The 24654-nt window shown below is 46.0% G+C and overlaps 1 protein-coding gene across 3 annotated transcripts in view; it reads right to left on the reverse strand.

Moving 5' to 3' along the window:
- sdccag8 (SHH signaling and ciliogenesis regulator sdccag8) overlaps nt 1-24654 on the reverse strand; it is a 49954-nt gene that overhangs the window by 11242 nt on the left and 14058 nt on the right. For all 3 annotated transcript variants that reach the window (XM_089012556.1, XM_089012555.1, XM_089012554.1), the window contains exons 11-13: nt 21173-21289; nt 19812-19954; nt 1722-1816 (exon numbers count right to left, since the gene is read on the reverse strand). In XM_089012556.1, the coding sequence (XP_088868682.1) occupies nt 1722-1816; nt 19812-19954; nt 21173-21289 (355 nt within the window). The remainder of the gene's footprint in view (nt 1-1721; nt 1817-19811; nt 19955-21172; nt 21290-24654) is intronic.

The raw sequence follows: 24654 nt of genomic DNA on the forward strand, positions 1-24654 counted from the left end.
TTCATAACGGGATGAGCAACAAGAAAGCATCTTTTTCCGAATCTGAACTCTCTGACGCCATTGTTTTGATTCTGGAGCAAGGCAGTTTGTGAAGGAGTATCCTGGCGTGACGTCACGAACAAGGGGGCGGGACTTTTTGAATCTGCCCAGTTCCGAGCTCATTTTGTGGCAGTTTTGGGACACTTTAAGTCATTTTTATTGATGTTTTGCATTTGACAAAAAATATCAGCTTTACGTGTTTTGGCCATTTTAGATGCAATAAACCGTTTTTCTGATGTCAGTTAAAAAACACAAACAAAAAAATGGTGTCGGTTGTCCTTTAAAGGGGGAGGACGGGGTGGCATCAGCCATGCTATTTTAAATTGGTCAGCCAAAATGTAGTAACGGGTCCATGGCCCCCTGCCCGCTATTCCTTGCGGCAAACGGCGCAGGTAGCGAAAAGGACGAGGAGCATCCAGATGGCCCGACGGCTGTTCGCGGCGGGCGCTCTGACCTCTTTGGGTCGACTTCCGCGTCCCGTCCCTGGGCGACACTTGTCCCTGTTCGGCCGCGCTGACCCTCGTTGGGCTGGCGGAAAACTCCACACCTTTGATTGAGACCTGGATCTTTGGACTGCGAGGCGGGCGTGTCATCCACTAGTTGTGTCCTCAACGGCGGCGGCCCGCACTTTTCTTCACTGAAAAACTGCCTCCCCCACTCACTCCCTTTATATACAATATATATAGGTCACATCCGACTTACGACTGGGTTCCGTTCCGACCAAACGGTCGTAAGTCAAAAGGGTCGTAAGTCGAAATCCATTCAAAATATTAATAATAATAATAATACATTTGATTTATAAGCGCCTTTCAAAACTCTCAAGAACCCGGAAGTAACATAAAGTAAAAAAAAAAAACAAACAAATAATATGACAACACAAAGACACATAGTCATTCATTCTTCAGCATTTGCTGTACCCTCTTTGAGACATGAAGCAGTTTTAGATGAAAGAGGAGAGGATCAAAGGATGGATGAGGGACGTTATGGTGGAATGTGCATGTCTACTACAATGTTGAAAGCATCCACTGACGAAAAGAGATTGTCTCACATCACCTGTGCCACATAAATCCGCTTCAATTTCAAGCCGCGACAGATAATAATAATGGTAGAACAATCATGGTTTAAAACAGGGGTCGGGAACCTAGGGTTCATGAGCCATATATGGCTCTTTTGATGATTGCATATGGCTCGCCGATAAAACTAAATACATATTCTCGTTTTTTTGCTGTTCATTTCCTGTTGCGGCTGCAGTTGGCGGAAAGCGCAATTTTGATTGGATGACACCGACTTAGGTTGGCGGAAAGCGCAATTTTGATTGGATGATACTGGTCGTCATGTTGAAACAGGTAAACGCCCCTTTAAATGAGCCCAACGAGCGCACTTCAGCTTGAATGCACCGGAGCATTCGCCTTTTTTTTAGCACGCGCACGGCGCAAGTGTGTGGCTCTCACTGAAAAACATTTCTAAATATTTTATTTTTATGGCTCTCTTAGTCAAAAAGGTTCCCGACCCCTGCCTTAAAAAAATGTTGAATAGAGACGAGGTGGTAGAATAAAAAAACGGTCTGGTGGTCGTAAGTACGGGTGGTCGTAAGTCACACAGGTGGCCAAGATTCAAGTTTTTGAAAAAGTGGGGATGGGGGTCAGGGGGTCCAAGCAACACGCATCACGGGGGTCACCGACCTTTCTGCCGCTGCCGCGCTTCTGTCCGCCTGAGCAGCGCCGTCATCTCGGCCATCTCGTCCCGCCTCGCCGCCGTCGCCGCCTCGCTGGCCTCCCTGGAAAGAGACAAACCGGCGCCATGATGACTATGACCACAACTGCCGCCACAAAATGCACTTTGCCACAAATGCCCAAGCCTCCGAAATCAAAGTTCCTTTCTTAGCGATTGTGTCCGACAGCAACTGGGGAGAAGTCGGGGCAACCCACCGCGGGTCGGGGTTTCCATTTGATTGATTTCTGCCACCGGGCAGTCAGGAGACTCAACTCCCTCCCAGCCCTGCCCCCCACCCCCCTTCACACTGCCACACTCACCGAACTCTGAGTACACGCTACATGCCGGACTATCATCCTGAACTAAATTTTTTTTCTGCAAGATCTCACTTCAACCTTTTTTGGGATTTTTTCATTACTACACGACAGTGATACCTCGGTTTACGAACCCCTTGGCTTACGAACGTTTCGGTTTATGAACGTTACATTTATGAACATTTTACCTTGGCATCTGAACTTTTTTTGTATACGGAACTGCCTCAATGAGTGACGTGTCGTTCGTGAACAAGCCCGTTCTTCTAACAACAAAATGGCAGCCGACTGTTTTTGTCTTGTCTTCAGTTAAAGCCACGTGATTGGTCAAGAACACAGCAATGAGGGGGGGGGGGGTTAAACATTAAAGAGACAGGCAGACAGCAGTGAGAGTTACAACTTTGATTTTGATAGTTGATAGTTATTTTGATAGTTCAAAGGCAGAGTGTAGACTGCAAGGTTAAAATATCCCAACAATCAGGCTCCACAAAAAACCCGCACAAGCCGTCTGTACACTTGATGCAAAAAGCTATCAACCCAGCTAAACAGATCACAATTGATGAAGAACTAGATACAATTATCGAAGAGAAAGCACCTACAAGGGTCCATTCCTCAAGATGGTGAAAGAAGAAGGTTACGTTCCTCATCAAGTGTTTAATGCTGATGAAACTGGCCACTCCATTCCATCAAGACATCAACGACCATCACAAAGGTCAATAAAACAACTTTATTATACAGTACAGTTTATTTCTTTAATTATAATACCATCGCACATTTATTATACATAAAATAAGGTATATTTTGTGTAGTTTTAAGGCTTAGAAAATTAGAAAGGAGAACACAGATCAATCGTAGTTTTGGCAGCCTCTCTAACACACAGGTAGGGAAACCTGAAAAATTTCTTCACTTTGCTCAGCCTACGAACCTAAAGACGTAGTCCTTGTTGGAGATGGCTGATTTGAACCCCGCTTTAGACTTTCTGGATCCCTTGAGTAAGGATTTTTTTGCCCTTCATGCTTTAATTGAGAGATGTGGTGTAACACATTGTGTTGTCATATTATTTGTTATTTAGTTTTTTGGTGTTTTTTTTTTTTTTTTACTTTGTGGTACTTCCGGGTTTAGTGAACGCTGGCGCGTGTGGCTGCCGCTGCTCACCCACAGAAAAAAATATCCTGCGACTGTAAAGTGTCCTTGACAGTTTTAAAAGATGCTTATGATTTCAACAATGTATTATCATTATTATTATTATGGGGACCTGGGAACGGATTATTCTCATGTTAATGGTTTCCCATGGGAAATTAATTTTTGGGATAGACATTTTTTGCCTAACAAACCTTGTGTGGTTCGTAAGCCAAGGTATCACTGTATTTGACAATAAAGCTGACTTTGACTGATTTCTAATAAGTGCTCCACCAATTTTATTAATTATTTGTTATTGTGTTTTTTTGTGTTTTTTTTTTACTTTGTGTTACTTTCGAGTTGAGTGAACGATGGCGCGTGTGGCTGCCGCTGCTCACCCAGAGAAAAAAATATCCTGTGACTGTTAAGTGTCTTTGAGAGTTTTGAAAGGCGCTTATGAATTCAACAATGTATTATTATTATCATTATTATTATCATTATTATTATTATTATTATTATGGGGACCTGGGAACGGATTATTCTCATTTTAATGGTTTCCCATGGGAAATTAATTTTTGGGCTAGACATTTTTTGTCTAATAAACCTTGTGTGGTTCGTAAGCCAAGGTATCACTGTATTTGACAATAAAGCTGATTGACTGATTTCTAATAAGTGCTCCACCAATTTTATTAATTATTTATTAATTATTTGTGTTTTTTTTTCCCATCAAGATGGCGGCGCGTGAACACGAAGCGGCTTCTCCCGGCAAATTGCCGTTTTCGTGTTTATTATGTTTGTTACAATCATTCTAAGTGCCCTGCACGCTGGATCTGAGAGGACATTAATTTCATCTGTGCTGTATGTCATGCATATTCGCATATTTGACAATAAAAAGCTGACTTTTGACCAATAAAATGCATCTTGGAGAAGATCCGCTCGATTGAATGTTTTGTTCTCCTGCGATCGCACGGAGAACAAAACCATACCAAAAAAAAGTGTCGGTCAATCCGTCCGCCGGAAGCAAACTTTGCGACGCTAGCAAGCGTGCCAACAACAGACGCGCACAAAAGAACGGAAAAAACTACAAAGACGGCGGGAGAGCGAGCGAGCGAGCGAGAAAGCGGTGACAAATCAACACAAGTTGGTCGTCGGCGCTAATGAAGAGAGAATCGAAGTGAAAACTTTGGTCCCCCGCCGCGCTTGGCCCGCATCTCCAAAGTGACCGCGTCTGTCTCTTGCATCCTTCGCCCGCGCCTCGGCTCGCCCGCCCGCCTTTGCCTGCCCGCTCCTGCTGTCCTGCTGTCTGGGGTGCGAACGCGGGTGGCGGCCGAACACCCGCTGGGTTTGAACAGCAGCCCGAGCCGTCCAGGCGCACGCCGGAGCTCGGCGGGAGATGGCGCTGCCCGCCATTTGCTCCCAGAAGGGGGTGGGAGGGGGCTCACACCAGACCCGTTTAGCCACCAATTAGCGTGGGACGCCGCGCCAGAAGGCTCCAGCAGTCGGCGAACAAGACGAGAAAAGCAAGCTGGCCTTCCCGGGAGCCGACGTCGGCCACCAATACAGAAAATATTCTCTCACAAACGGAAATTCTCTTCATACCGACAAAAAAAATCCCATGTACAGTGACACCTTGGCTTACAAACTTAATTGGTTTCCAGAAAGTGTGTGGAAGGCGAAAAGTACCATGACGTCCCTGATCCACTGCTGAAAAGGACTCTTTGATTCTCTCCTCTTGCATCTAGAACTGCTTCCTGTCACAAAGAGGGTACAGAAAGTGCTTAAGAATGAATGGCTCTCTGTGTCTTTGTGTGGTCATATAATTTGCTATTGAGTTCTTTTTGTTAATTTTTTTCCTGATATTATTTCCGGGTTGAGGGAACGCTGGCGCGTGTGGCTGCCGCTGCTTACCCGCAGAGAAAATATCCTGCGATTGTAACGTGACCCTGAGAGTTAATATAAAATGTTCTTCTCAAGCTATCTAACTAACTACCTAGCTATCTATTTGCTATCTATTAGCTATCTAGTTGGCTAGCTAGCTATCGAGCGAAATATCTACTATCTACAGTAAAGTCTCGTTATATCGATATTCAAGGGAGTCCGAAAAAATATCGATATAACCGGGACTATCGATATATCCGATCCTGCGCCGAACTGCATTAAACAAAAGCCGCCAAAAGAGGGCAGCCAAGCGCCATATAAGAAACGGAGCTGGTCATTAGCTCCCCTTTTTTTTGGGTAAGAGATGTTCCCCCAATGTTGCCTCAAAATGGCACATATAATTCTTTAATGATTGTAAACATGTATGCTTTAATCTTCAGAACTACAGTGTATTTGAAACATATTCATAACTGGATGTGTAACAAGAAAGCATATTATCCGAATCTGAAGCCATTGTTTGAATTCACAAGCAATGCAAGACGTCTTGGCGTGAAGTCATTTTTATTGGTGTTTTGCATTTGAATAAAAAGTGACATCGGTTGTCCTTTAATACACAGTATGGAATGTACGTTAATTTTCAAAATCATCGCGCTTCAGAAGACAAAACAAGAAACCTTGTTGCAAAAAACGATTGCATTCATATACAGTACAGTGGACATTAAGTGTACATAACACAACAGGGAAACTGCAACGCTTACATCTTACTGTATTATGTATACAATTTAAAAAAGTCATCAATCTTCTTCTGCTTCCCATTTTTACCTTTTAACACAAACACTTCAATCTCGTCTGCTACACACGAGCTAGCGTCTGAAAATGGAAATGGCTCTGCTACACGGGTGCTGGGTACGTAACCAAGTCACCTGACCAAGTCGACCAATGGCGCGACTGATGGCGTGACACGTAACCAAGACACGTGACCAAGTTGACCAATGGCGCGACCGATGGCGTGTCACGTGACAAAGTCACACGGCCAAGCCGACCAATAGCGCGACCGATGGCGGCTCATGTGACCAAGTCGACCAATGGCGCGACCGATGGCGGCTCACGTAACAAGACACGTGACCAAGTTGACCAATGGCGCAACGGATATATCGATGTAAACAACAAAAATGGCCGGCGGGGGATGAAAAGGAGCACCGTAATAACCGGATTATCATAATAACCGGGTATCGTACTAAACGGTACTAATTATACATAAAAAGACTAGAAATGTGCAAGGGAAATGAAAATAGTATCGTAATAAGCGGTACTATCGATATAACCAATATCGATATAACGAGACTTTACTGTATTAGCTAGCAAGTTAGCTTTCTATCTATTTCCTTCCGGGTTAAGTGAACGCTGGCGCGTGTGGCTGCCACTGCTCACCCACAGAAAAAATACCCTGTGACTGTAAAGTGTCCTTGAGAGTTTTGAAAGGCACTTAGAAAAGAAATGTATTATTATTATAAAACAATCAATGTTTTGTTTTGTGTGGGGTGAGGAGGGGGGGGGGGGTCGGAGTGCAGCGACGCGGACACGAGCGCTAAAGGCCAAAGCCGCCACGTTAGCGACCAGGTGCCGCCCGTCCCGGTCGCTTGCGCCGGGCTAAAGTGGGCCCAATTCAAGCTGTCAGCCATGAGGCGGGCGAGGGCTGGGGGGGGGCCGGCCCAGAGTTTGCAGCGCCCCGCGGCGCTCGTCCCGCGCCAGGATGAGAAGAGCGGCGCAAAGTGGAGTCAGATGGCCGACTTGGAGGGGAGCAGACGGCCTCGTTTTTGGACAGAGAGCGGCGGGCGTAACCAAAATGGCGTTTACATGCCGACTGATGCCGACTGATGCCGATGGCCACTCGGCCTGCGCCAAAACCAAAGCAAATTTTGGTTGTCGGCGAGCATGGTCGAGTCACCCCCCCTCTCCTCCCCCCCCCCCTGCGTTTCTCCGGTCCGCTTGTCGCTGCCAAACGCACGAAAAGAAGACGAGCGAAACAGATTCGCCATCATTTATTGACGCGGCGTGGAACAAATTGCTTTTTTTTTTTTTTTTGGTGCGCGCCCGCGGGTCACGCCGACATATGACAGACAGAGGCGGCCTGATGTAGCCCGCAGACCCCCGTCATCTGTCGCGCCTTCTTCTTCTCCGTCGCCTGCCTGCCCGCGGCCATTCTCTTTTTATTGTTTTGGTTTGTGTGTGTGTTTTTTTTCCCTCCCGCAACTAAACTGGCTGCTTCTCCCTCCATCTGCCGGTTGTTCCTTGAGCGGAGGCGCACCTGTTCACACCTCCTCTCCTGTTGGCCACCTTCTTCCTCCCTTTTTCTCTCTCCATCCTTTGCCCCCCCCCGCCCGCCACTCGCCACGACGCTGCCAGCGCGGCTTGGCGCTCTGTCATTCAATCCATCTGTCGGCGAGTCAACTTTGTTTACGGGCGGCGGCCCGAGCCTCTTTTCCACCTCAAGGAGCCCCGCCCCCTTACTCCCAAAAACGAGGGCGCTGTGGCACCAGCTCGGAAATGACAGTTCAGAAGCTACTCGCCGACGAGTAGCACTCAATGAGTGACAGGTGTCCAGCCAATAATGCCGTGCAGTTCACATACGCTAAGCAGCCAATTGGAGCAGATCGGCGCGAATGTGTCCTGCCCATTCAGGTTACAGACCACAGCGTACTAGAGTTGGGAATTCCGGCTCTTTTCAGAGCCGACCGGTTCTTTTGGCTCGCCTCAATAAAAAGATCCGGCTCTTGTGGCTCCCCAGTTTGTTTGTTTTTTTTGTTGCTGAAATTAACTAAGTAGCATAATCATGCAAATAATGTCAAAAACAAATTACTCATGTAAGAAATACATGATATCAAATATTTTTATTGATATGGCTTGATTGATATGTGCACAGAGAGCATCCACTAACTTTCACTTTCCCTGTGGTAACTCTGGTCTGATGATCAGCTGTCACTAATTTGCTTTTCATATTAATAATGCTATCTATCTTCTTCTTTTGCTTTCGACTTTTCCCCTCAGGGGTCGCCACAGCGAATCATTGTCCTCCATCTATCCCGGTTTTGTGCATCCTCTTCTCTCACACCAGCTACCTTCATGTCCTCTTTGACCACATCCATAAACCTCCTCTTGGGTCTTCCTCTCGGTCTCCTGCCTGGCAGTTCAAGACTCAGCATCCTTCTCCCGATATAGTCCCTCTCTCTCCTCTGGACATCTGGTCCAAACCATCTCAGTCTGACTTTCTCTCCAAAGCCTCTAATATGAGTCGTCCCTCTAATGTACTCATTCCTGATCCTATCCAACCTGGTCACTCCCAAAGAAAAGCTCAACATCTTCAGCTCTGCTACCTCCAGCTCTGCTTCCTGTCTTTTCTTCAGTGGCACTGTCTCCAGTCCAAACATCATGGCTGGTCTCACCACTGTTTTATACACTTTTCCTTTCATCCTAGCTGAAACCCTTCTATCGCACATCACACCTGACATTTTTCTCCAGCCGCTCCATCCTGCCTGGACACGCTTCTTCACCTCTTTTCCACACTCTCCATTGCTCTGGACAGTTGACCCCAAGTACTTAAAATCTTCCACCTTCTTTATCTCTTCTCCCTGAGCATCACTCTTGCACTTGGATCCCTCTCATTCACACACACATATATTCCGTCTTGCTGCGACTGATCTTCATTCCTCTCCTTTCCAGGGCATACCTCCACATCTCTAGATTCTCCGCCACCTGTTCCCTGTTCTCGCTACAGATCACAATGTCATCTGCAAACATCATGGTCCAAGGAGGTTCTTGTCGAACATCGTCTGTCAGCCTGTCCATCACCATAGCAAACAAGAAGGGGCTCAGAGCTGACCCCTGGTGGAGTCCCACCTCCACCTTGAATTCGTCCGTCACACCGACAGCACACCTCACAACTGTCTTACAGTCACAATACATGTCTTGCACCGACCGCTCTGACATACTTTTGTGTGGGCACGTCTCCATTCTTCAGGCATCTGTTCACCATCTAAGATCTTGTTGAATAACCCAGTCAAGAACACCACCGCCACCTCTCCAAGACACTTCCATACCTCGATTGGTAAATCATCAGGCCCGAGTGCCTTTCCCCCCTTCATCCTCTTCAGCGCCCTCCTCACTTCATCCTTGCTAATGTTTGCTACGTCTTGGTCCACAACAGTCACGTCTTCTACTCTTTGTTCCTTCTTATTTTCCTCATTCATCAATTCTTCAAAGTACTCTTTCCATCTCGCCATCACACTACTGGCACCTGTTAATACATTGCCATCTCTATACTTAATCACCCGAACCTCCTGCAGGTCCTTACCATCTTTGCTGTCTGGCTACACTCTCACCAACCACTACTTTGCAGTCACTGATTTTCTTTAGATGGCCTTCTTCACCTCTTTCCCACACTCTCCATCGCTCTGGAAAGTTGATCCCAAGTACAGTGGGGCCGTGGCTTCCGAACTTAATTGTTTCCCAGACAGAGTAAGGCGAAAAGTGTGTATCCCAAAAATTTACTTCCCATAGGAAACCAATAAAATGAGAATAATCCGTTCCCAGGTCTCCATGAAATATACTTTTCAACTAAATAAGCCTTAAAACTACACACAACATAACTTATTCTATGTATCATAAATGTGCTGTTGTATTGCAATGAAAGAAATAAACAGCATTGTACAATAAAGTCACTTTATTTACATTTGTGATGGTCGTTGATGGCTCTTAATTGACACCTGTTGCTTTCTGACTTGTAAGGTCTTACGAAACTGAGGCATCACATTATCATTCATCATGTTGATGATTCTCATAGCCTTTTCTGGATGGAACTGTTCAATAAAAGCCTGCATTCTTCCATGCTGCTTTAAAGGATCTAAGGGTAACATCATGCCAAGCGTTTTGTATCAGCTGAACACAATGATACGGTCACGTTCCGAGCGTGACAGGGATAGCTGACTCGTTGGAACGTTAATAAAAGGGGTGGGATCCCTAAGCAGGCGACAGAGACGTAGGTGCTGGCAGAGGTTTTATTACAACAAAATGCGCGAGTCCGATTATCCCACGGAACCGTATTGACGCAACAAAAGAAGGCGGGCGGGGGCGATCCCTCCAGCTTATCAAGCTAGGCAAAATAAAATGGCACGCAGGGGTGAAAAAAACTCTCGATCCCGGAAGGCAACAAACTTACGCGATCACCTTGTCTAACATTGTCTGTCCATCACCATAGCGAATAAGAAGGGGCTCAGAGCTGACCCCTGACGGAGTCTCACACTCCAAAACGTAAACGTACATTAAAAACATTGTGGAAAGAGGAGTTCACGCGGCTTGTAGCAGACGATGCAACGCAAACATTGCATTGTGCAACATGCCGAATAGTGTATGGACAAACCACAACTGGAGCAAAATCATCAGCAAGAGATATTTACCATCTTTTAAGCAAGGGAGCATTTCTGGTAGGTACATCATTTACTTCATTTTAAAGTGTTGTTCTGTTATATAGTCTGATTATCAATCCTTAATACTGTGCAACAATGTTTTTTGCCATTAAACGTCTTATTGTGTTTCAAGTTGTGAAAAATGGGGCAGGCAACTTTATGGCTGGGCAGGCAACTTTTCAGTTGTCTGCCATGGTGTCCACTAAACTTTTTGTCAGGAGTTTCAGACGCTGCCGATGAGTCGCAAAAAGAAGGAAAGGCGTCATCGCGCTGGAATGTTCCGCGGATTTCCAGTCGGCTCCGTCGTCGACGGGACGGTTCGACTCGGAGAAAAAAATGAGGTGATGACTTTGCCGTCCGGCGGCCGGATGGCGCGTGGAAGCCGCGAGCTTGGCTGGCGGGGGGCGGGCGGGCGGTGCAGCAGAAGCGCGGTGGCGTATGTAGGCCAGTGTCCCGGGGCCCACTTGGCCGCTCGGAGAACAGTTGCCGCCGACAGATTTGCCTCCATCTCGCCCGAGGTCTACCGGGCCCAGCGAGACATGTTCGCCTTTCGCGTCGTTTCGCGACAGACCGACGGACGATGCTGGTGATGCGCTGCCGATCGCGTGGGGGGGGCGCATGAAGTTCTGTTGGAATTAGGACCTTTGACCTTCACTGCTATTAAGTTGGCGTTGCAAGAGAAAAGGGCAAGGGGGGGGGGGGGCGCTTTGCTCCACCTGCCTCTCAAAATCCAAAATTTGCAACAACCAGAGCGCTAGTGATGTGTCGTTCGCGAACGAGACGGTTCTTAGAGCGGCATTTCTGAAGTGAACCGAGATAATAAGGAGCCGAAATGGGAGCCAACTTTTTTTCAGTCTATTCCTCGCCCGCAGTCTTTGGTTAAAGCTGCATGTGATTGGTCAAGATACATGGTAGAGGCGGGACGGGAGAATTAACAGACGCAGGCAGCAGTGAGGAAGGGGAGGGGTTAGAGAAACAGAAGCACACTGTGAGGAGCACAGGAAAGGGAGACGACAGGGCTTGATAGCACTGCAAAGAAAAAACAAAAGTGGGTAAAATGATTGCAAGTGATTTTCAGCCATTGTCAATTGTAGATGACAAAGGATTCACAAAATATACAGCTCTTTTTAGTGAGCCGGGCCAAAAGAACCGACTCCCTGAAAGGAGCAGGAATGACCACCACTACTCTGTACACATATAAATCAAGCCATATAAATAAAAATATTTGATAGAGTGTATTTTTTACATGAGTAATTTGTTTTTCACATAATTGTACATGATTTTTGGTAGTTAATTAATTTCAGCAAAAAAAAAGAGGAGCTATTTGGGAGCCAAAAGAGCGGATCTTTTTAGTGAGCCGAGCCAAAAGAAGCGGCTCTCTGAAAGGAGCTGGAATTCCCATCACTACAGAGCGATAATCAGAACCGACGTGGAAAACGGCTGTTTGGGGAAAAGAAAAAAAAGAGCCGCCGCCACTTTCAAGTGGACACCTGAGCAGCGTGACGGACTGCTTGCAACTTTTGGGGGGAGGACGAAAGCAACTCACCCAATTGTCAACGTTGACGAGGCACTTGCAAAATGTGACAAATGATCAACAAGGCCGACGGCAGGAGCGGCGGGAGGGAAGCGAGAGGAGCAGCGCCAGGCGTCACGGCCACCGCGGCGGGCTGCCGCTGTCAACACGATAGCGGGCGCGGGCCCGCGCGAAGCCGGCCGCCTGGCCCGGAGCCCTCCCGGCTGCCCTATCCGTAACTGTCTGATTAGTTGTGCTAAGCAGCCCCTCCCTGCCAACCGCCGCGCCATCTGCTACCCAACAACATGGCTGACGACCAGGCCGCTGCGCGCAGGCGGGCGCAGGCCCGTACCTGGCACGGCGGCTGTCGTGCGCACAAAGCCGGCACGCGCAGGTGTTGCCCAAAGGTATCAACACTTAAAGGACAAGCGACACCATTTTTTGTTTCCTAACTGACGTCAGAAAAACGATTTTTAGCATCTAAAATACCCAAAACACGCAGGCTGATATTTTTAGTCAAATGCAAAACACCAATAAAAATGGCTTAAAATGTACTAAAACTGCCACAAAATGAGTTCGGAACTGGGCAGATTCAGAAAGTCCCGCCCCCTTATTCGTGACGTCACGCCAGGATACTCCTTCACAAACTGCCTTGCTCCAGAATCAAAACAATGGCTTCAGAGAGTTCAGTTTCGGAGAAGATGCTTTCTTGTTACTCATCCAGTTATGAATATGATTCAAATAGTTCTGAAGAGGAAAGCATACATGTTTGCAATCGACTAAAGAAGTCCTTCCGTATCAATTCGAGCTGTCTGCAAGCGATGAAACCGATGTAGATCTGGACTCGGATGTAGCGCCCAGAAAATGCACAAGATGGCGCACAAGCTGCGTTTTGTCAAGTATATGAAGCCGCTTATCAGAGCCATAAAGCCGCCCGTGATTGGTTAAAATCCGTGGTACAAGACAGAGGGGTGGGTTTTACGCACACACACAAAGGAGACCGCCACAAGAACATCAGATGTGGAGACGAGAGAGAAAGCTCTGACAGCGCTACAGAGTAAAAAATGGCACGGTGGAAAGTCTACATTTGTCCGATAGTTTTGCTGCACTCGTATGCCGATTGCTCTCTTTCACCAGGTGAGCTCACAGTTAGCATGCAGTGTGACGGAATGAGTAAACATGCATCAAACTTTCGCTATCCAAATGCCGAATTGCTAACTCTGGTTAGCTTCCTTGGAAATGACTGATTCGTCCGCTGGGAATTTGTGTCAACTTACACCTTCTTCATGCATGTTACCGCCATTGGCTGCCACACAACAATTCACCATTGCGTTAGGTGAATCCTTCGCCGACCCCCCCACAAAGGCGATGTCAAAGTCCCCAAGTCCTCAAAGTCTCTGACGGGCGACTAAGTCAGAAATGCGGCCAGGTGCGTCTATTGACAAACGGCGGCGCATCGCGCCCCCCCCGCTCCCCCGCCGCGCAGCCGCTTTGTCACTGGTGGATTTTGGCGTCGGCCGGCTCGGAGTAAGCCTCTGGCGGGACGCGACATCTGCTGCCTTCACCTTCCTCATTTACACTTCTCCGCCCTCTCACGCTCACCCGCGCCGCTCTCTCGTCTCCGCCTACGCAGACCTCGCCGCCGTGCCGCGACAGATGAGGCGGAGGAGCGCGGGCTGGCTGGGGGGTGTGGTGGGGGTTGCGGTAGCAGCCGCGTGACAAGTTTCCTCCCCGCTCGGTGCGCTCAAGGTCGAGGGGAAAAACGCAGGGAGGAGCTCAAAAATGATAATAATAAGTATTCATTTCATATCAAAGCGCCTTTCAAAACTTCTCAAGGTCACTTTACAGTCACAGGATAAGTTTTTCTGTGGTTGAGCAGCGGCAGCCACACGCGCCAGCTTTCACTCAAATAGAATAGTAAGACAAATAGATAGAAAGCTAGCAAGCAAGCCAATAGATAGCTAATAGCTAGCCAGCTATTGTACGGTATTACAAAAAAAAACCGCCGTCCCTCAGCTAGGTTAGCAAATGCTTCCAGTGTACATCCGGGCGACTCCAAGATACTATTGGTCAAACTGAGAAAATACAAATCAAGTTGAGTTGTTTAGGAAAAAAAAAATGGACGTCAGCCTGTCGGCTTCACCTTTGATTGATAGACCGGACAACCAATCAGATGACATCTGATTATTAGCTACACCGTTCCAAAGTTAACAAGCTACTTGTTATCGATGAAAAGGTTTCTTCAGCTGTCATCTGTACTTCTTTCAAGGTGTCGGCTTCTTATCCAAGAGGCTTCGTCAGCAAACTAAAGTCTTATACCGGTAGTTTTGGCCCGATATATATCCCTACTGTCCAGATGTGGTGGAGCCAGGAGGGAGCAGAGGACTACTCTTTGCGGCTACACTGATTACTTCTATTGTCCTGACTGACGACTGGCCTGATTGCCCAATTTGCCCTGGAGTCACCTCATCAGCATAACTAAGCCTATATTGCCTAAGAAGTCTGGTGTACGAAAGATCCAAAATGAACCTCACCCCACCATGCCGATTTAGTGAAGGATTTTGCTGTTTTATGAAAATAGCTTCTTTTACTCCCCTTTCAAACCATCTCTTTTCTTTCGCTAAGATTTTAACCTCATTGTCGTCGAATGAGTGGTTGCTAGCTTTTAGGTGCATATCTACTGCCGATTGAGGCCCACTAGTATTATCCCTGCGATGATGATAAAGTCTTTTTTTGAGAATTTGTTTAGTCTCCCCAATACTAGTCTACCCACGTCTGGACGGTCGAGATATATATATATATATAGGGCCGAAACTACCAATATAAGACTTTAGTTCACTGACGAAGCCTCTTGGATAAGAAGCGAAACGTCCGACACTTTGAAAGAAGTACAGATGACAGCTGAAGAAACCTTTTCATCGATGGACCACTCCTGTACCACTGAGAGCTTACACAGAAGCTAGTTGTGACTGACATCCTCTTTTTTTGGCTACGTTTTTGCCTCTTAGACGTAAGATCAAAATGAGTGGGGGAGCTGGACCAAGTCAGAATGATAAAAAAGGCCCACTTATGTCCATACAAAATGGGAGGAGGACTTTTTTTCCGCCCACAAATGTCAAAGTGCGTTTGCAGTGTCTGAAACTCCTGACAAAAAGTTAGCGGACACCAGGGCAGACAACTCTGAAAAGTTGCCTGCCCCATTTTTCACAACTTAAAACACAATAAGACAACTAATCGCAAAAAAAACACACACACACAATTGTTGCAAAGTATTAAGGATTTCCCGGAGACGATGGACAAGCGCCTTGCCGAGGTTGTCCCAAAAATGGGAACATCCACCGCCATGACCACTTTTCTTTTCACTGCAGTGGAAGAAGGAGAAAAGAAGGAGCAAACAATCATCCCAAAGTCGCTAAAGCCCTCTGCTGGGATTCCGCAGCCTGCGCACGTGCATGTGGATGTGAACAGAGTGAGCGGGATTAGGACAGATCCCGGGCTGTCCGACTCGCAGCTGGCTGATGATCCCATCCTGGAGCGCGCCAGCCGCCCAGAGACTCCCGACGGCGGCTGGCGCGCGAGACGCCCGGGCTGTCAAATACGCTTTGCGCAAACCGACGGGAACAGAAAAGGCAACGGGGATCCAAAGAAGCTGATAGAAGCGAAGCTTTCCCTCCGTAGGGAGGGTCAAAGGCCCGCCGGATGGCACTCCCGCAGACCCCCAAAAAACGCCCTTGGCTTCTCAAATTTGAGGGAGGCCATTTCCTGTCCGGATGCAATCATTCAAATTTAAGGGCTCCCCTAAAAAGTGATCGACACGGCGCCGTCCAAGCTCAGCAGCCAAAACTCGGGATTGATTTCGTCAACTTTTTTCGTCAATTTTCTTGAATGATGTCAAGTGGACATGGGACGAGCTTTTTGCAAAGCATTTCCCGATGCATCGAAAGAATGAGGTCGGTGCTGTTGGACGGTCTGTGGCTTGAGAAGAAAGCGATATGAATAATACTAATGCTAATACTAATGATAATGCTAATATGAATGCTAATAATATTCTATATAATAATAATAATAATATGAATGCTAATAATCTTCTGGGGCTGAGGATCTGTGCATCTACTTTGGAAAATGAGATGCAAATGCACGACCTCATAACGCTCGGGAAAGTCCGGAAGAAAGAAGCAGGCTTCTGATTGGCTCTCGTGCCGAGTATGCAAATTTCAGCTGCAGGTAGGTTATTTAATGCAGACTATGTGTCTGTGTGCTTGGCACGTGTACTGTTTCCGCGTGAAGGCGAGGGTGTCCGTGGCGACTGTGTAGAGCACAGGTGTCAAAGTCAAGGCCCGCGGGCCAAATCCGGCCCGCCACATCATTTTTTTCGGCCCGCGAAAGCAAATCAAACTTGTTAAATTTCATGATGATTGCTAAAATCAGAGCCAAAATTTCCTATTTTTGGATGTCAACCACAATAAAAGTCATTATTCTTGACTTCAGATTTGAAAATGAGTTATTCATTAATTTGCTGTGTGCTCTATATGTAATATTTGAAGGGATTTAAACATTCTAATGGCTTCCCCAAATTCATAACGGCCCTCGAGAGGAAACCAGAACTACAATGTGGCCCGCGACAAAAAATGACTTTGACACTCCTGTTTTACAGTCACGGGATAAGAACTTTTCTTGTGCGGGTGAGCAGCGGCAGCCATTCGCGCCAGCGTTCACTCTACCCGGAAGTAAAACAGCAGCAAAGTCAAAGAAAGAGTAAAGGAAACAAAGTAGAAAAACAAAATACAGGAGCTGCTGTAAAGTCAGCCACTCTCGCGGCGCCATCTTGAAGTCAAAACAAAAACAAACAAAAACAATAATAACAAATAATATGACAACACAAAGACACAGAGAGTCATTCATTCTTCAGCACTTGCTGTACCCTCTTTGTGACATGCAGCAGTTCTAGATGAAAGAAGAGATGATCAAAGCATCCTTTTCAGCAGTGGATCAGGGACGTGATGGTGGAATGTGCACGTGCACTACAAGCTAAATGTTGAAAGCAAACATGAAGCTGTAGCATCCATTGATGAAAAGAGATTGTCTCACATCTCCTGTCCCGCATAAAGCCGCGGCTTGGAATTGAAGCGGGTTGACGTGGGTCAGGAAATGTGAGACCATTTTTTTTTTTCGTCAACGGATGCTACAGCTTTGTGTTTGCTTTCAACATTTAGCTTGTAGCGACGTGCACGATGTGAAGTGATTTGTTACAGCTGCAGCTGTTGTGTAAGCGCGATATACATTAGGATGTATGGGGAAAGAGATGCCCATTTTACGGTAAGATCAGAGCATTGTCATCAAATGGTGAGTCTAGTTTTTGCTTTTTTGGAGCCTTTTATTGAGCGAGTTGCTTGTTCTGTAGCCACAAAGGGACATACGTCGTCTTGTGCCGGTCCCAAGCCCGGATAAATACAGAGGGTTGTGTCAGGAAGTGTATCCGACGTAAAAGCTTGGCCAAAACAAACATGCGGATCAAACCTCTCAAGATGGAGGACACTGATTTGCTGTGGCGACCCCTTGTAGGGAAAAGCCGAAAGGAAAAGAAGAAGATGTGCACCTTTCACCGTGATGTCCTTGATCCACTGGTGAAAAGGAGCCTTTGATCCTCTCTTCTTGCACCTAAAATTGCTTCAGACAAGATTGAATGACTCTTTGTCATCTTATTTTGTTATTTATTATTGACTTCAAGATGGCGCCGCGAGAGTGGCTGACTTTACAGCAGCTCCTGTATTTGTTTTTCCACTTCTTCCTTTCATTCCTTTGCTACTGTGACGCGTCAATTTCTCCACTGAGAGACTAATAAAGGCTAATCCAATCCAATTCAATGAATCTGAATACTCGTACTTGCGTCATAACTGAACATTTTGACCACAGTGCAATGGACTGAAACACACGCGTACGTCTCCGCTTCAAAGTTTATGACACGGCAGGGGGTAAAAGGGATCAGCCCCTCAGTCACTGGCCTTCGACGCCAATGAGCTAAACGGAAAGAGAATGGCCGCATCCTCCTCCTCGGCCAAGTCAACAGCTGTCCAACAACACATAGCACATCTGCGCCGCCATAAAAACGACGCACGCACAAACACGGAAGCGCCCGCGTGAGCGTTTGCGCCGGTGGTGACGACGCAGCAGCTCGACATCTCTGTGCCGTTCTGCTCGAGTGCTTCCAAAAAAAAAAAAAATGGACACGCACGCACGCACGCACAAAACCTGAAACGGACATGACAGCTTGCCAGCCAGCTCGCCAGGCAGCGCGTTAACGCTGGCAGTCAAATGAAAAACACACTTAAACACAGATCAGGGCGGACACACGTCCACACAAGGCCAGCGCCACGGGGCAGCGCCGTCACATCTGTCCGAACAGGAGGGAAACAAGATGGAGGTCGTACAACAAATACTCATTTCCCGACGCCTGCGGCTGTACCAACCTTGGACAACAAAAACCTGGTTGGAAAAAACATTCCCGGACCAGGTTTACGGATAGCTACGGAAGACCGTCAGTGCAAGGTTGAAATGTAATGCGGTAAAGTCTGGTTATATCGATATCGGTTATATCGATAGTACTGCTTATTACGATACTATTTCTATGAACGCAAGGAGAAAATTTACATGCCGCAGGATCGGATATATCGATAGTCTGGTTATATCGATATTTTTTCCGACTCCAGAGAATATCGATTATAACGAGACTTTACTGTATATTTTTTGAGAGATGGGGTGTTAGTCGGAAAAAAAAGTCCCAAATTTGCGAGATTTAAAGTCACAAATTTGCTACATTCAAACTCGCAAATTGGCGAGTTTCAAACTCTCAAATTTGCACGATTCAAACTCGCAAATTTGCTACATTTAAAGTTGCAAATTTGCGAGTTTCAAACTTACAAATTCGCTAGATTTAAAGTCACATATTTGCTATATTCAAAGTCTCAAATTTGCTAGGTTTAAATTCACAAATTTTCTAGATTTAAAGTCACAAATTTGCACGATTCAAACTCGCAAATTTGCTAGATTTAAAGTCATAAATTTCTGACTTTAAATCGAGCAAATTTGCAAGTTTGAACCGAGCAAATTTGTTACTTTAAATCCAGCAAATTTGTGACTTTAAATCTAGCAAATTTGTGACTTTAAATCTAGCAAATTTGCGAGTTTGAATCTGGCAAATTTGTTACTTTAAATCTGGCAAATTTGTGACTTTAAATGTAGCAAATTTGCAACTCGCAAGTTTGCGACTTTTTTCTCAGACCAATACCCCATCTCTAAAAAAAATATCTTTCAACCTGGCCCTCATGCTCTTCCATAGATAGCAGACACTCCTGTTGCATTTTTAGTTTGTATTTTTGCTATTCGGCACATTACAGCCCCCACCGCCGCAATTTGAGCCAGGAAAAAAAGAGAGAAGAAAGGGCAGGAGGAGAGGAGGGAGAGAAGGAAGCAGGGGAGCCACGGAGGGGAACGCGAATGCCAGGGAGAGGAAAAAAGGCTCAAGTAGCAGTTTGGCGCTGCCGGCGCTGGCTGCCAGCGCGGGCGCGCACATGATGTCGTGGCACGCCTAACCGGATTAGAGGTGACCTGCTGGGGTCCAGTTGGTCCCGGGACCCCAGCGCGGCGCTGGCCGGCGCGCTGGCTTTTGTGGAGCGGGATTAGCCGCTCGTCGGCGCGGGTGGACCCGAGCGGGCCAGGTCCGAAGCAGAGGGCGGCACCGCGAGCGCGTTGGCATGCGGAACGGGATTAGGCGCTAACCTGGTGAGGTGCAGTTGGCGCCGGGCGCTCGCCAGCTGTTCGGCCAGGCTCAGGGCTTCGGACCGCCATTGGCCGCCGTCCCTCTGGACCGCCTCCAGGCGCTGCCGGCAGCCAACCAGCTCGGAGCTCAGCTTTTCCACTTCCTGTCCCGCAGAGAGACATGTTGAAAACAAGCGCTTCCCCCGCACGTCACTTCCAATGAACGCCGGACGGCTTTTTATTCTTATTTGCAGCTCCGTCAACCGCCATGGAAAGGTGGGACGGCCTCTTATGGATGTGCAGCCACCCGCGGAGGAGCCAAAACACATCCAAATATTGTCTTTCATTTCAGAATTTCAATCCAAAAGGGACACAAAGATACACTTTTCAGTCGCAGGAGAAGTTTTTCTGTGGGTGAGCAGCGGCAGCCACATGCGCCAGCGTTCACTCAACCCGGAAGTAAATAGATAGAAAGCTATCTAGCTAATAGATAGCAAGCTAGGCAGCTAGACAACTAGCTATATAACTAATAGATAGCCAGCCAGATCGCTAGCTAGCCGGCCAGTTAGCTAATAGATAGCCAGGTAGACAACTATCTATTTAACTAATAGATAGCCAGCCAGCTAGCTGGATAGCGGGGCAATTAGCTAATAGGTAGCAAATAGATAGCTAATAGATAACGAACAGATAGCCAGCTAGACAACTAGCTATATAACTAATAGCCAGCCAGATAGCTAGCTAGCCAGCCAGTTAGCTAATAGAAAGCTAATACATAGCCAATAGATAGCCAGCCAGACAGCTAGACAACCAGCTATATAACTAATAGATAGACAGATAGCGAGCTAATAGAAAGTGAATAGATAGCCAGCTAGACAACTAGCTATATAACTAATAGATAGATAGCCAGCCAGATAGCTAGCTAGCCGGCCAGTTAGCTAATAGGTAGCAAATAGATAGGTAATAGAAAGCTAATAGATAACGAACAGATAGTCAGCTAGACAACCAGCTATATAATTAATAGATAGCCAGCCAGATAGCTAGCTAGCCAGCCAGTTAGCTAATAGAAAGCTAATACATAGCCAATAGATAGCCAGCCAGACAGCTAGACAACCAGCTATATAACTAATAGATAGACAGATAGCGAGCTAATAGGAAGCAAATAGATAGCCAGCTAGACAACTAGCTATATAACTAATAGATAGATAGCCAGCCAGATAGCTAGCTAGCCGGCCAGTTAGCTAATAGATAGCAAACAAACAATTCCAAGTTTTGACAAAGGCAGTTTGTAGAAGGCCAATTTCCACATGTGAAAATCATTTTGCTTGTTTCTCGGGCGACATTCAATCGTCGGTGTTGAATCGGCAAGTGAAATTGGAAGCCACCTGCGTGGAAGTCTCCAGCTGCCTGTCGGTCTTGGACTTGAGGTCGTGCAGTTCTCGCTCGGCCTCGTCTTTCTTGAGCTGGGCGGCGCCGAGTTGACAGCGGAGCTCGGCGCACACCTGAAGGCCATGGCAAAGCGCACTTCAAATTTTGCCCGATGCAGCTTGCATTTGCATATTTTTTGGGGGGCCTCATTCAGATCGCCCCATTTTGTCTTAACACACCGGTGACGTTGTTCTATGAAGCAAGTACATTGAAAGGAGCAAATGAACATCGATTTTAATAATAATACATTTCATTTATAAGCGCCTTGAAAAACTCTCAAGGTCACTTTACAGTCACTGGAAAAGTCTTACTGTGGCTGAGCAGCGGCAGCCACACGCCTCAGCGTTCACTCAAGCCGGAAGTAACTCAAAATATATAGAAAGTTAGTCCGCGAGCTAATAGATAACTAATAGATAGCTAGCGAGCTCGATAGCGAATAGATAGATGAAAAGGTTTCTTCAGCCGTCATCTGAACTTCTTTGAACATGTCCGACATTTCGCTTCTTATCCAAGATGCTTCGTCAGCGAACTAAAGTCTTGCTGGTAGTTTCGGCCCTATATATATCCCTAGTGTCCAGACGTGGTGGTGCCAGACTCTGCTATGATTTGTCCCTGCTCTCAGGTTGGGGGGAGCAGAGGACTACTCCCTGCGGCTTCTCTGATTACCTCTATTGTCCTGACTGATTACTTCTATAGTCCTGACTGAGTATGAGGTCTACGACTGGCCTGATTGCCCCATTTGCTCTGGTATCACCTCATCAGCATAACTAAGCCTACGTTGCCTAAGTTGTACGAACGATCCAAATTGAACTTCACCCCACCATGGCAAATTGATAGCAAATAGATAGCTATCCAGGTAGCCAGCTAGCTAGTTAGATAGCAAAAAGCTAGCTAGCTAGGTATCCAGCTAGCAAATAGATAATAAATAGATAGCTAACTAGGTAGCCAGCTACATAGCCAGCCTTTCAAAACTCTCAAGGTCACTTTACAGTCACAATATATGTTTTTCTGTGGGTGAGCAGCGGCAGCCATACACACCAGCGTTCACTCAACCCGGAAGTAACTCAAATAGATTGAAAGCCAGCCAGCCAGCTAATAGATAACTAATAGCTAGCTAGCTAGCTAGTTAGACTGGAGCCCATGCTGAATTCCTGTCCATGATCCGAGGATGCGTGTGATCGATCGTTATAGCCCAGTTGGCCTCAGCGACAATGCCTTCATTTTTTTTTCAGCAGTAGGAACGACCCAAAACAAACATGCGGATCAAACCTCTGAAGATGGAGGACACTGATTCGTTGTGGCGACCCCTTGAAGAGAAAAGCCGAAAGGAAAAGAAGAAGAAGAGGAACGACGCAATTGTGCCCGGTCAGAAATGGACATGGGGAAAAAAAATGGTCATTGAAGATTGGACAGAATACGGAAATGGTAGCTGTAGTTTTGCTGCCACCCAGTGCAACGGAGCAGGATTGCCGTATAGGACAAGACAAAAATAACAATACTGTGCATAATAATAATAATAATAATAATAATAAATACATTTCATTTATAAGCGCCTTTCGAAACTCTCAAGGAAACTTTACAGTCACAGGATACTTTTTCTGCGGGTGAGCAGCGGCAGCCACACGCGCCAGCGTTCGCTCAACCCGGAAGTTCTCACAAATACCGTCAGCAGCCACCGACTCTATCCCACAGGCCGACGCACCCCATATGGGAAGCAATATTGAGCCGCAACGGTTCTCGCAAATACCGTCAGCAGCCACTGACTCCATTTCCACCCCCGTAGAAATAATGCGAGGTGCATGCTGGGATATATATACACACAATGATATTTCATTGTAATAATCTCTTAAAATTACTTTGTCAAGTGGATTTTTTTTTCTTGATTTTGCCATAATTTTCCATTTTTGGCACAATGGAAAATTTCACGTTTTTTTTTAACTTCTTTTTGTCTTTAGTGTCCCCAAAAATGTGTTTTTGATTTTTTTTAAGGCCAAAATATTCCAGGAAAACCCTAAAGGAACATAAAATATTTAAAGGACAACTGACACCATTTTTTTGTTTCCTAACTAACATCAGAAAAACGTTTTAGAGCATCTAAAATGCCCAAAACATGCAGTATGATATTTTTTGTCAAATGCAAAACACCAATAAAAATGACTTAAAGTGTCCCAAAACGGCCACAAAATGAGCTCAGAACTGGGGTGATTCAGAAAGTCACGCCCCCTTGTTGGTGACATCACGCCAGGATACTACTTCACAAACTGCTGTGCTCCAGAATCAAAACAATGGCTTCAGAGTTCCGATTCAGAGAAGATGCCTTCTTGGGACTCATCCAGTTATGAATATGATTGAAATAGTTCTGAAGAGGAAAGCATAAATGTTTGCAATCGATTAAAGAAGTCCTTCCGTATCAATTCGAGCTGTCTGGACTCCAATGTAGCACCCAGAAAATGCCACAAGATGGCGCCCAAGCTCCGTTGGAAATGGGCTGAGTTGTCCGCTGGGAATTTGTGTCAATTTACCGTATTTTTTGGATTATAAATCGCAGTTTTTTTTTATAGTTTGGTCAGGGTGCGACTTATATATGCTTTTTTTTATTACTGTATATCATTTCACATGTTATTTTCACATTAAACCGCAAGAGCGCTGAGAAGAGGAAATGGCGCCTTGTGCACCTGCCGAGTTGGGGGAGTTATTTAAAAGTGACACAGAGGATGAAGATTTCCTTGGATTTGGTGATTTGGAGTAAAACCTGATATTTTGGTAAACTTGTTAGCATGTTCTTTGTGCTAGAGTTATCTGAATAATTCTTGTAAAAGACTGTTCTGGGTTACCAAAAAGAGGTGTGTCCATTGGAGTTGCGTCGAGCGAGAGCTGCGGTGTTATGTTGGGTAAAAAAAAAAAAAAAGCGAAACGGAGCCTGATGTTCTCCATTTTATTTTAATAATTACATTAAAATAAAATGGAGAACATCAGGCTCCGTTTATTTTAAATTGCTTTTCAATATGACATGTATGTTGTTTGGTGTTGGATTTTATCAAATATATTTTCCCCAAAAATGCGACTTATCCTCCAGTGCGATCTATATATGTTTTTTTCTTCTTAATTATGCATTTTTTTGGCTGGTGCGACCCATAATCGGAAGGGACGTATAATCGGAAAAATACGGTACACCTTCTTTATGCGTGTTACCGCAATTCGCTGCGACACACACGATTCGCCATCGCGTTATTTATGTAGTTTTCTTTCGAATGTTGCCACAAACACAAACACAGTGTTTTCAGACGAAACAAAGTACCCAAAATGTATTGCGTGTCGCTTTCTCGGTGAGGGGCGTTCCCTCTGTGACGTCACTTAGGGGATCGTCATTAAAACGTAAAATATAGTCATTTTTGAAAATTATATTTATTACTGTTTGGAGACAAACTGATAAAAAACC

This window comes from Hippocampus bargibanti, linkage group LG13 (assembly GCF_051943395.1).
Source record: "Hippocampus bargibanti isolate YZ-2025 linkage group LG13, ASM5194339v1, whole genome shotgun sequence".
Lineage (NCBI taxonomy): Eukaryota > Metazoa > Chordata > Actinopteri > Syngnathiformes > Syngnathidae > Hippocampus > Hippocampus bargibanti.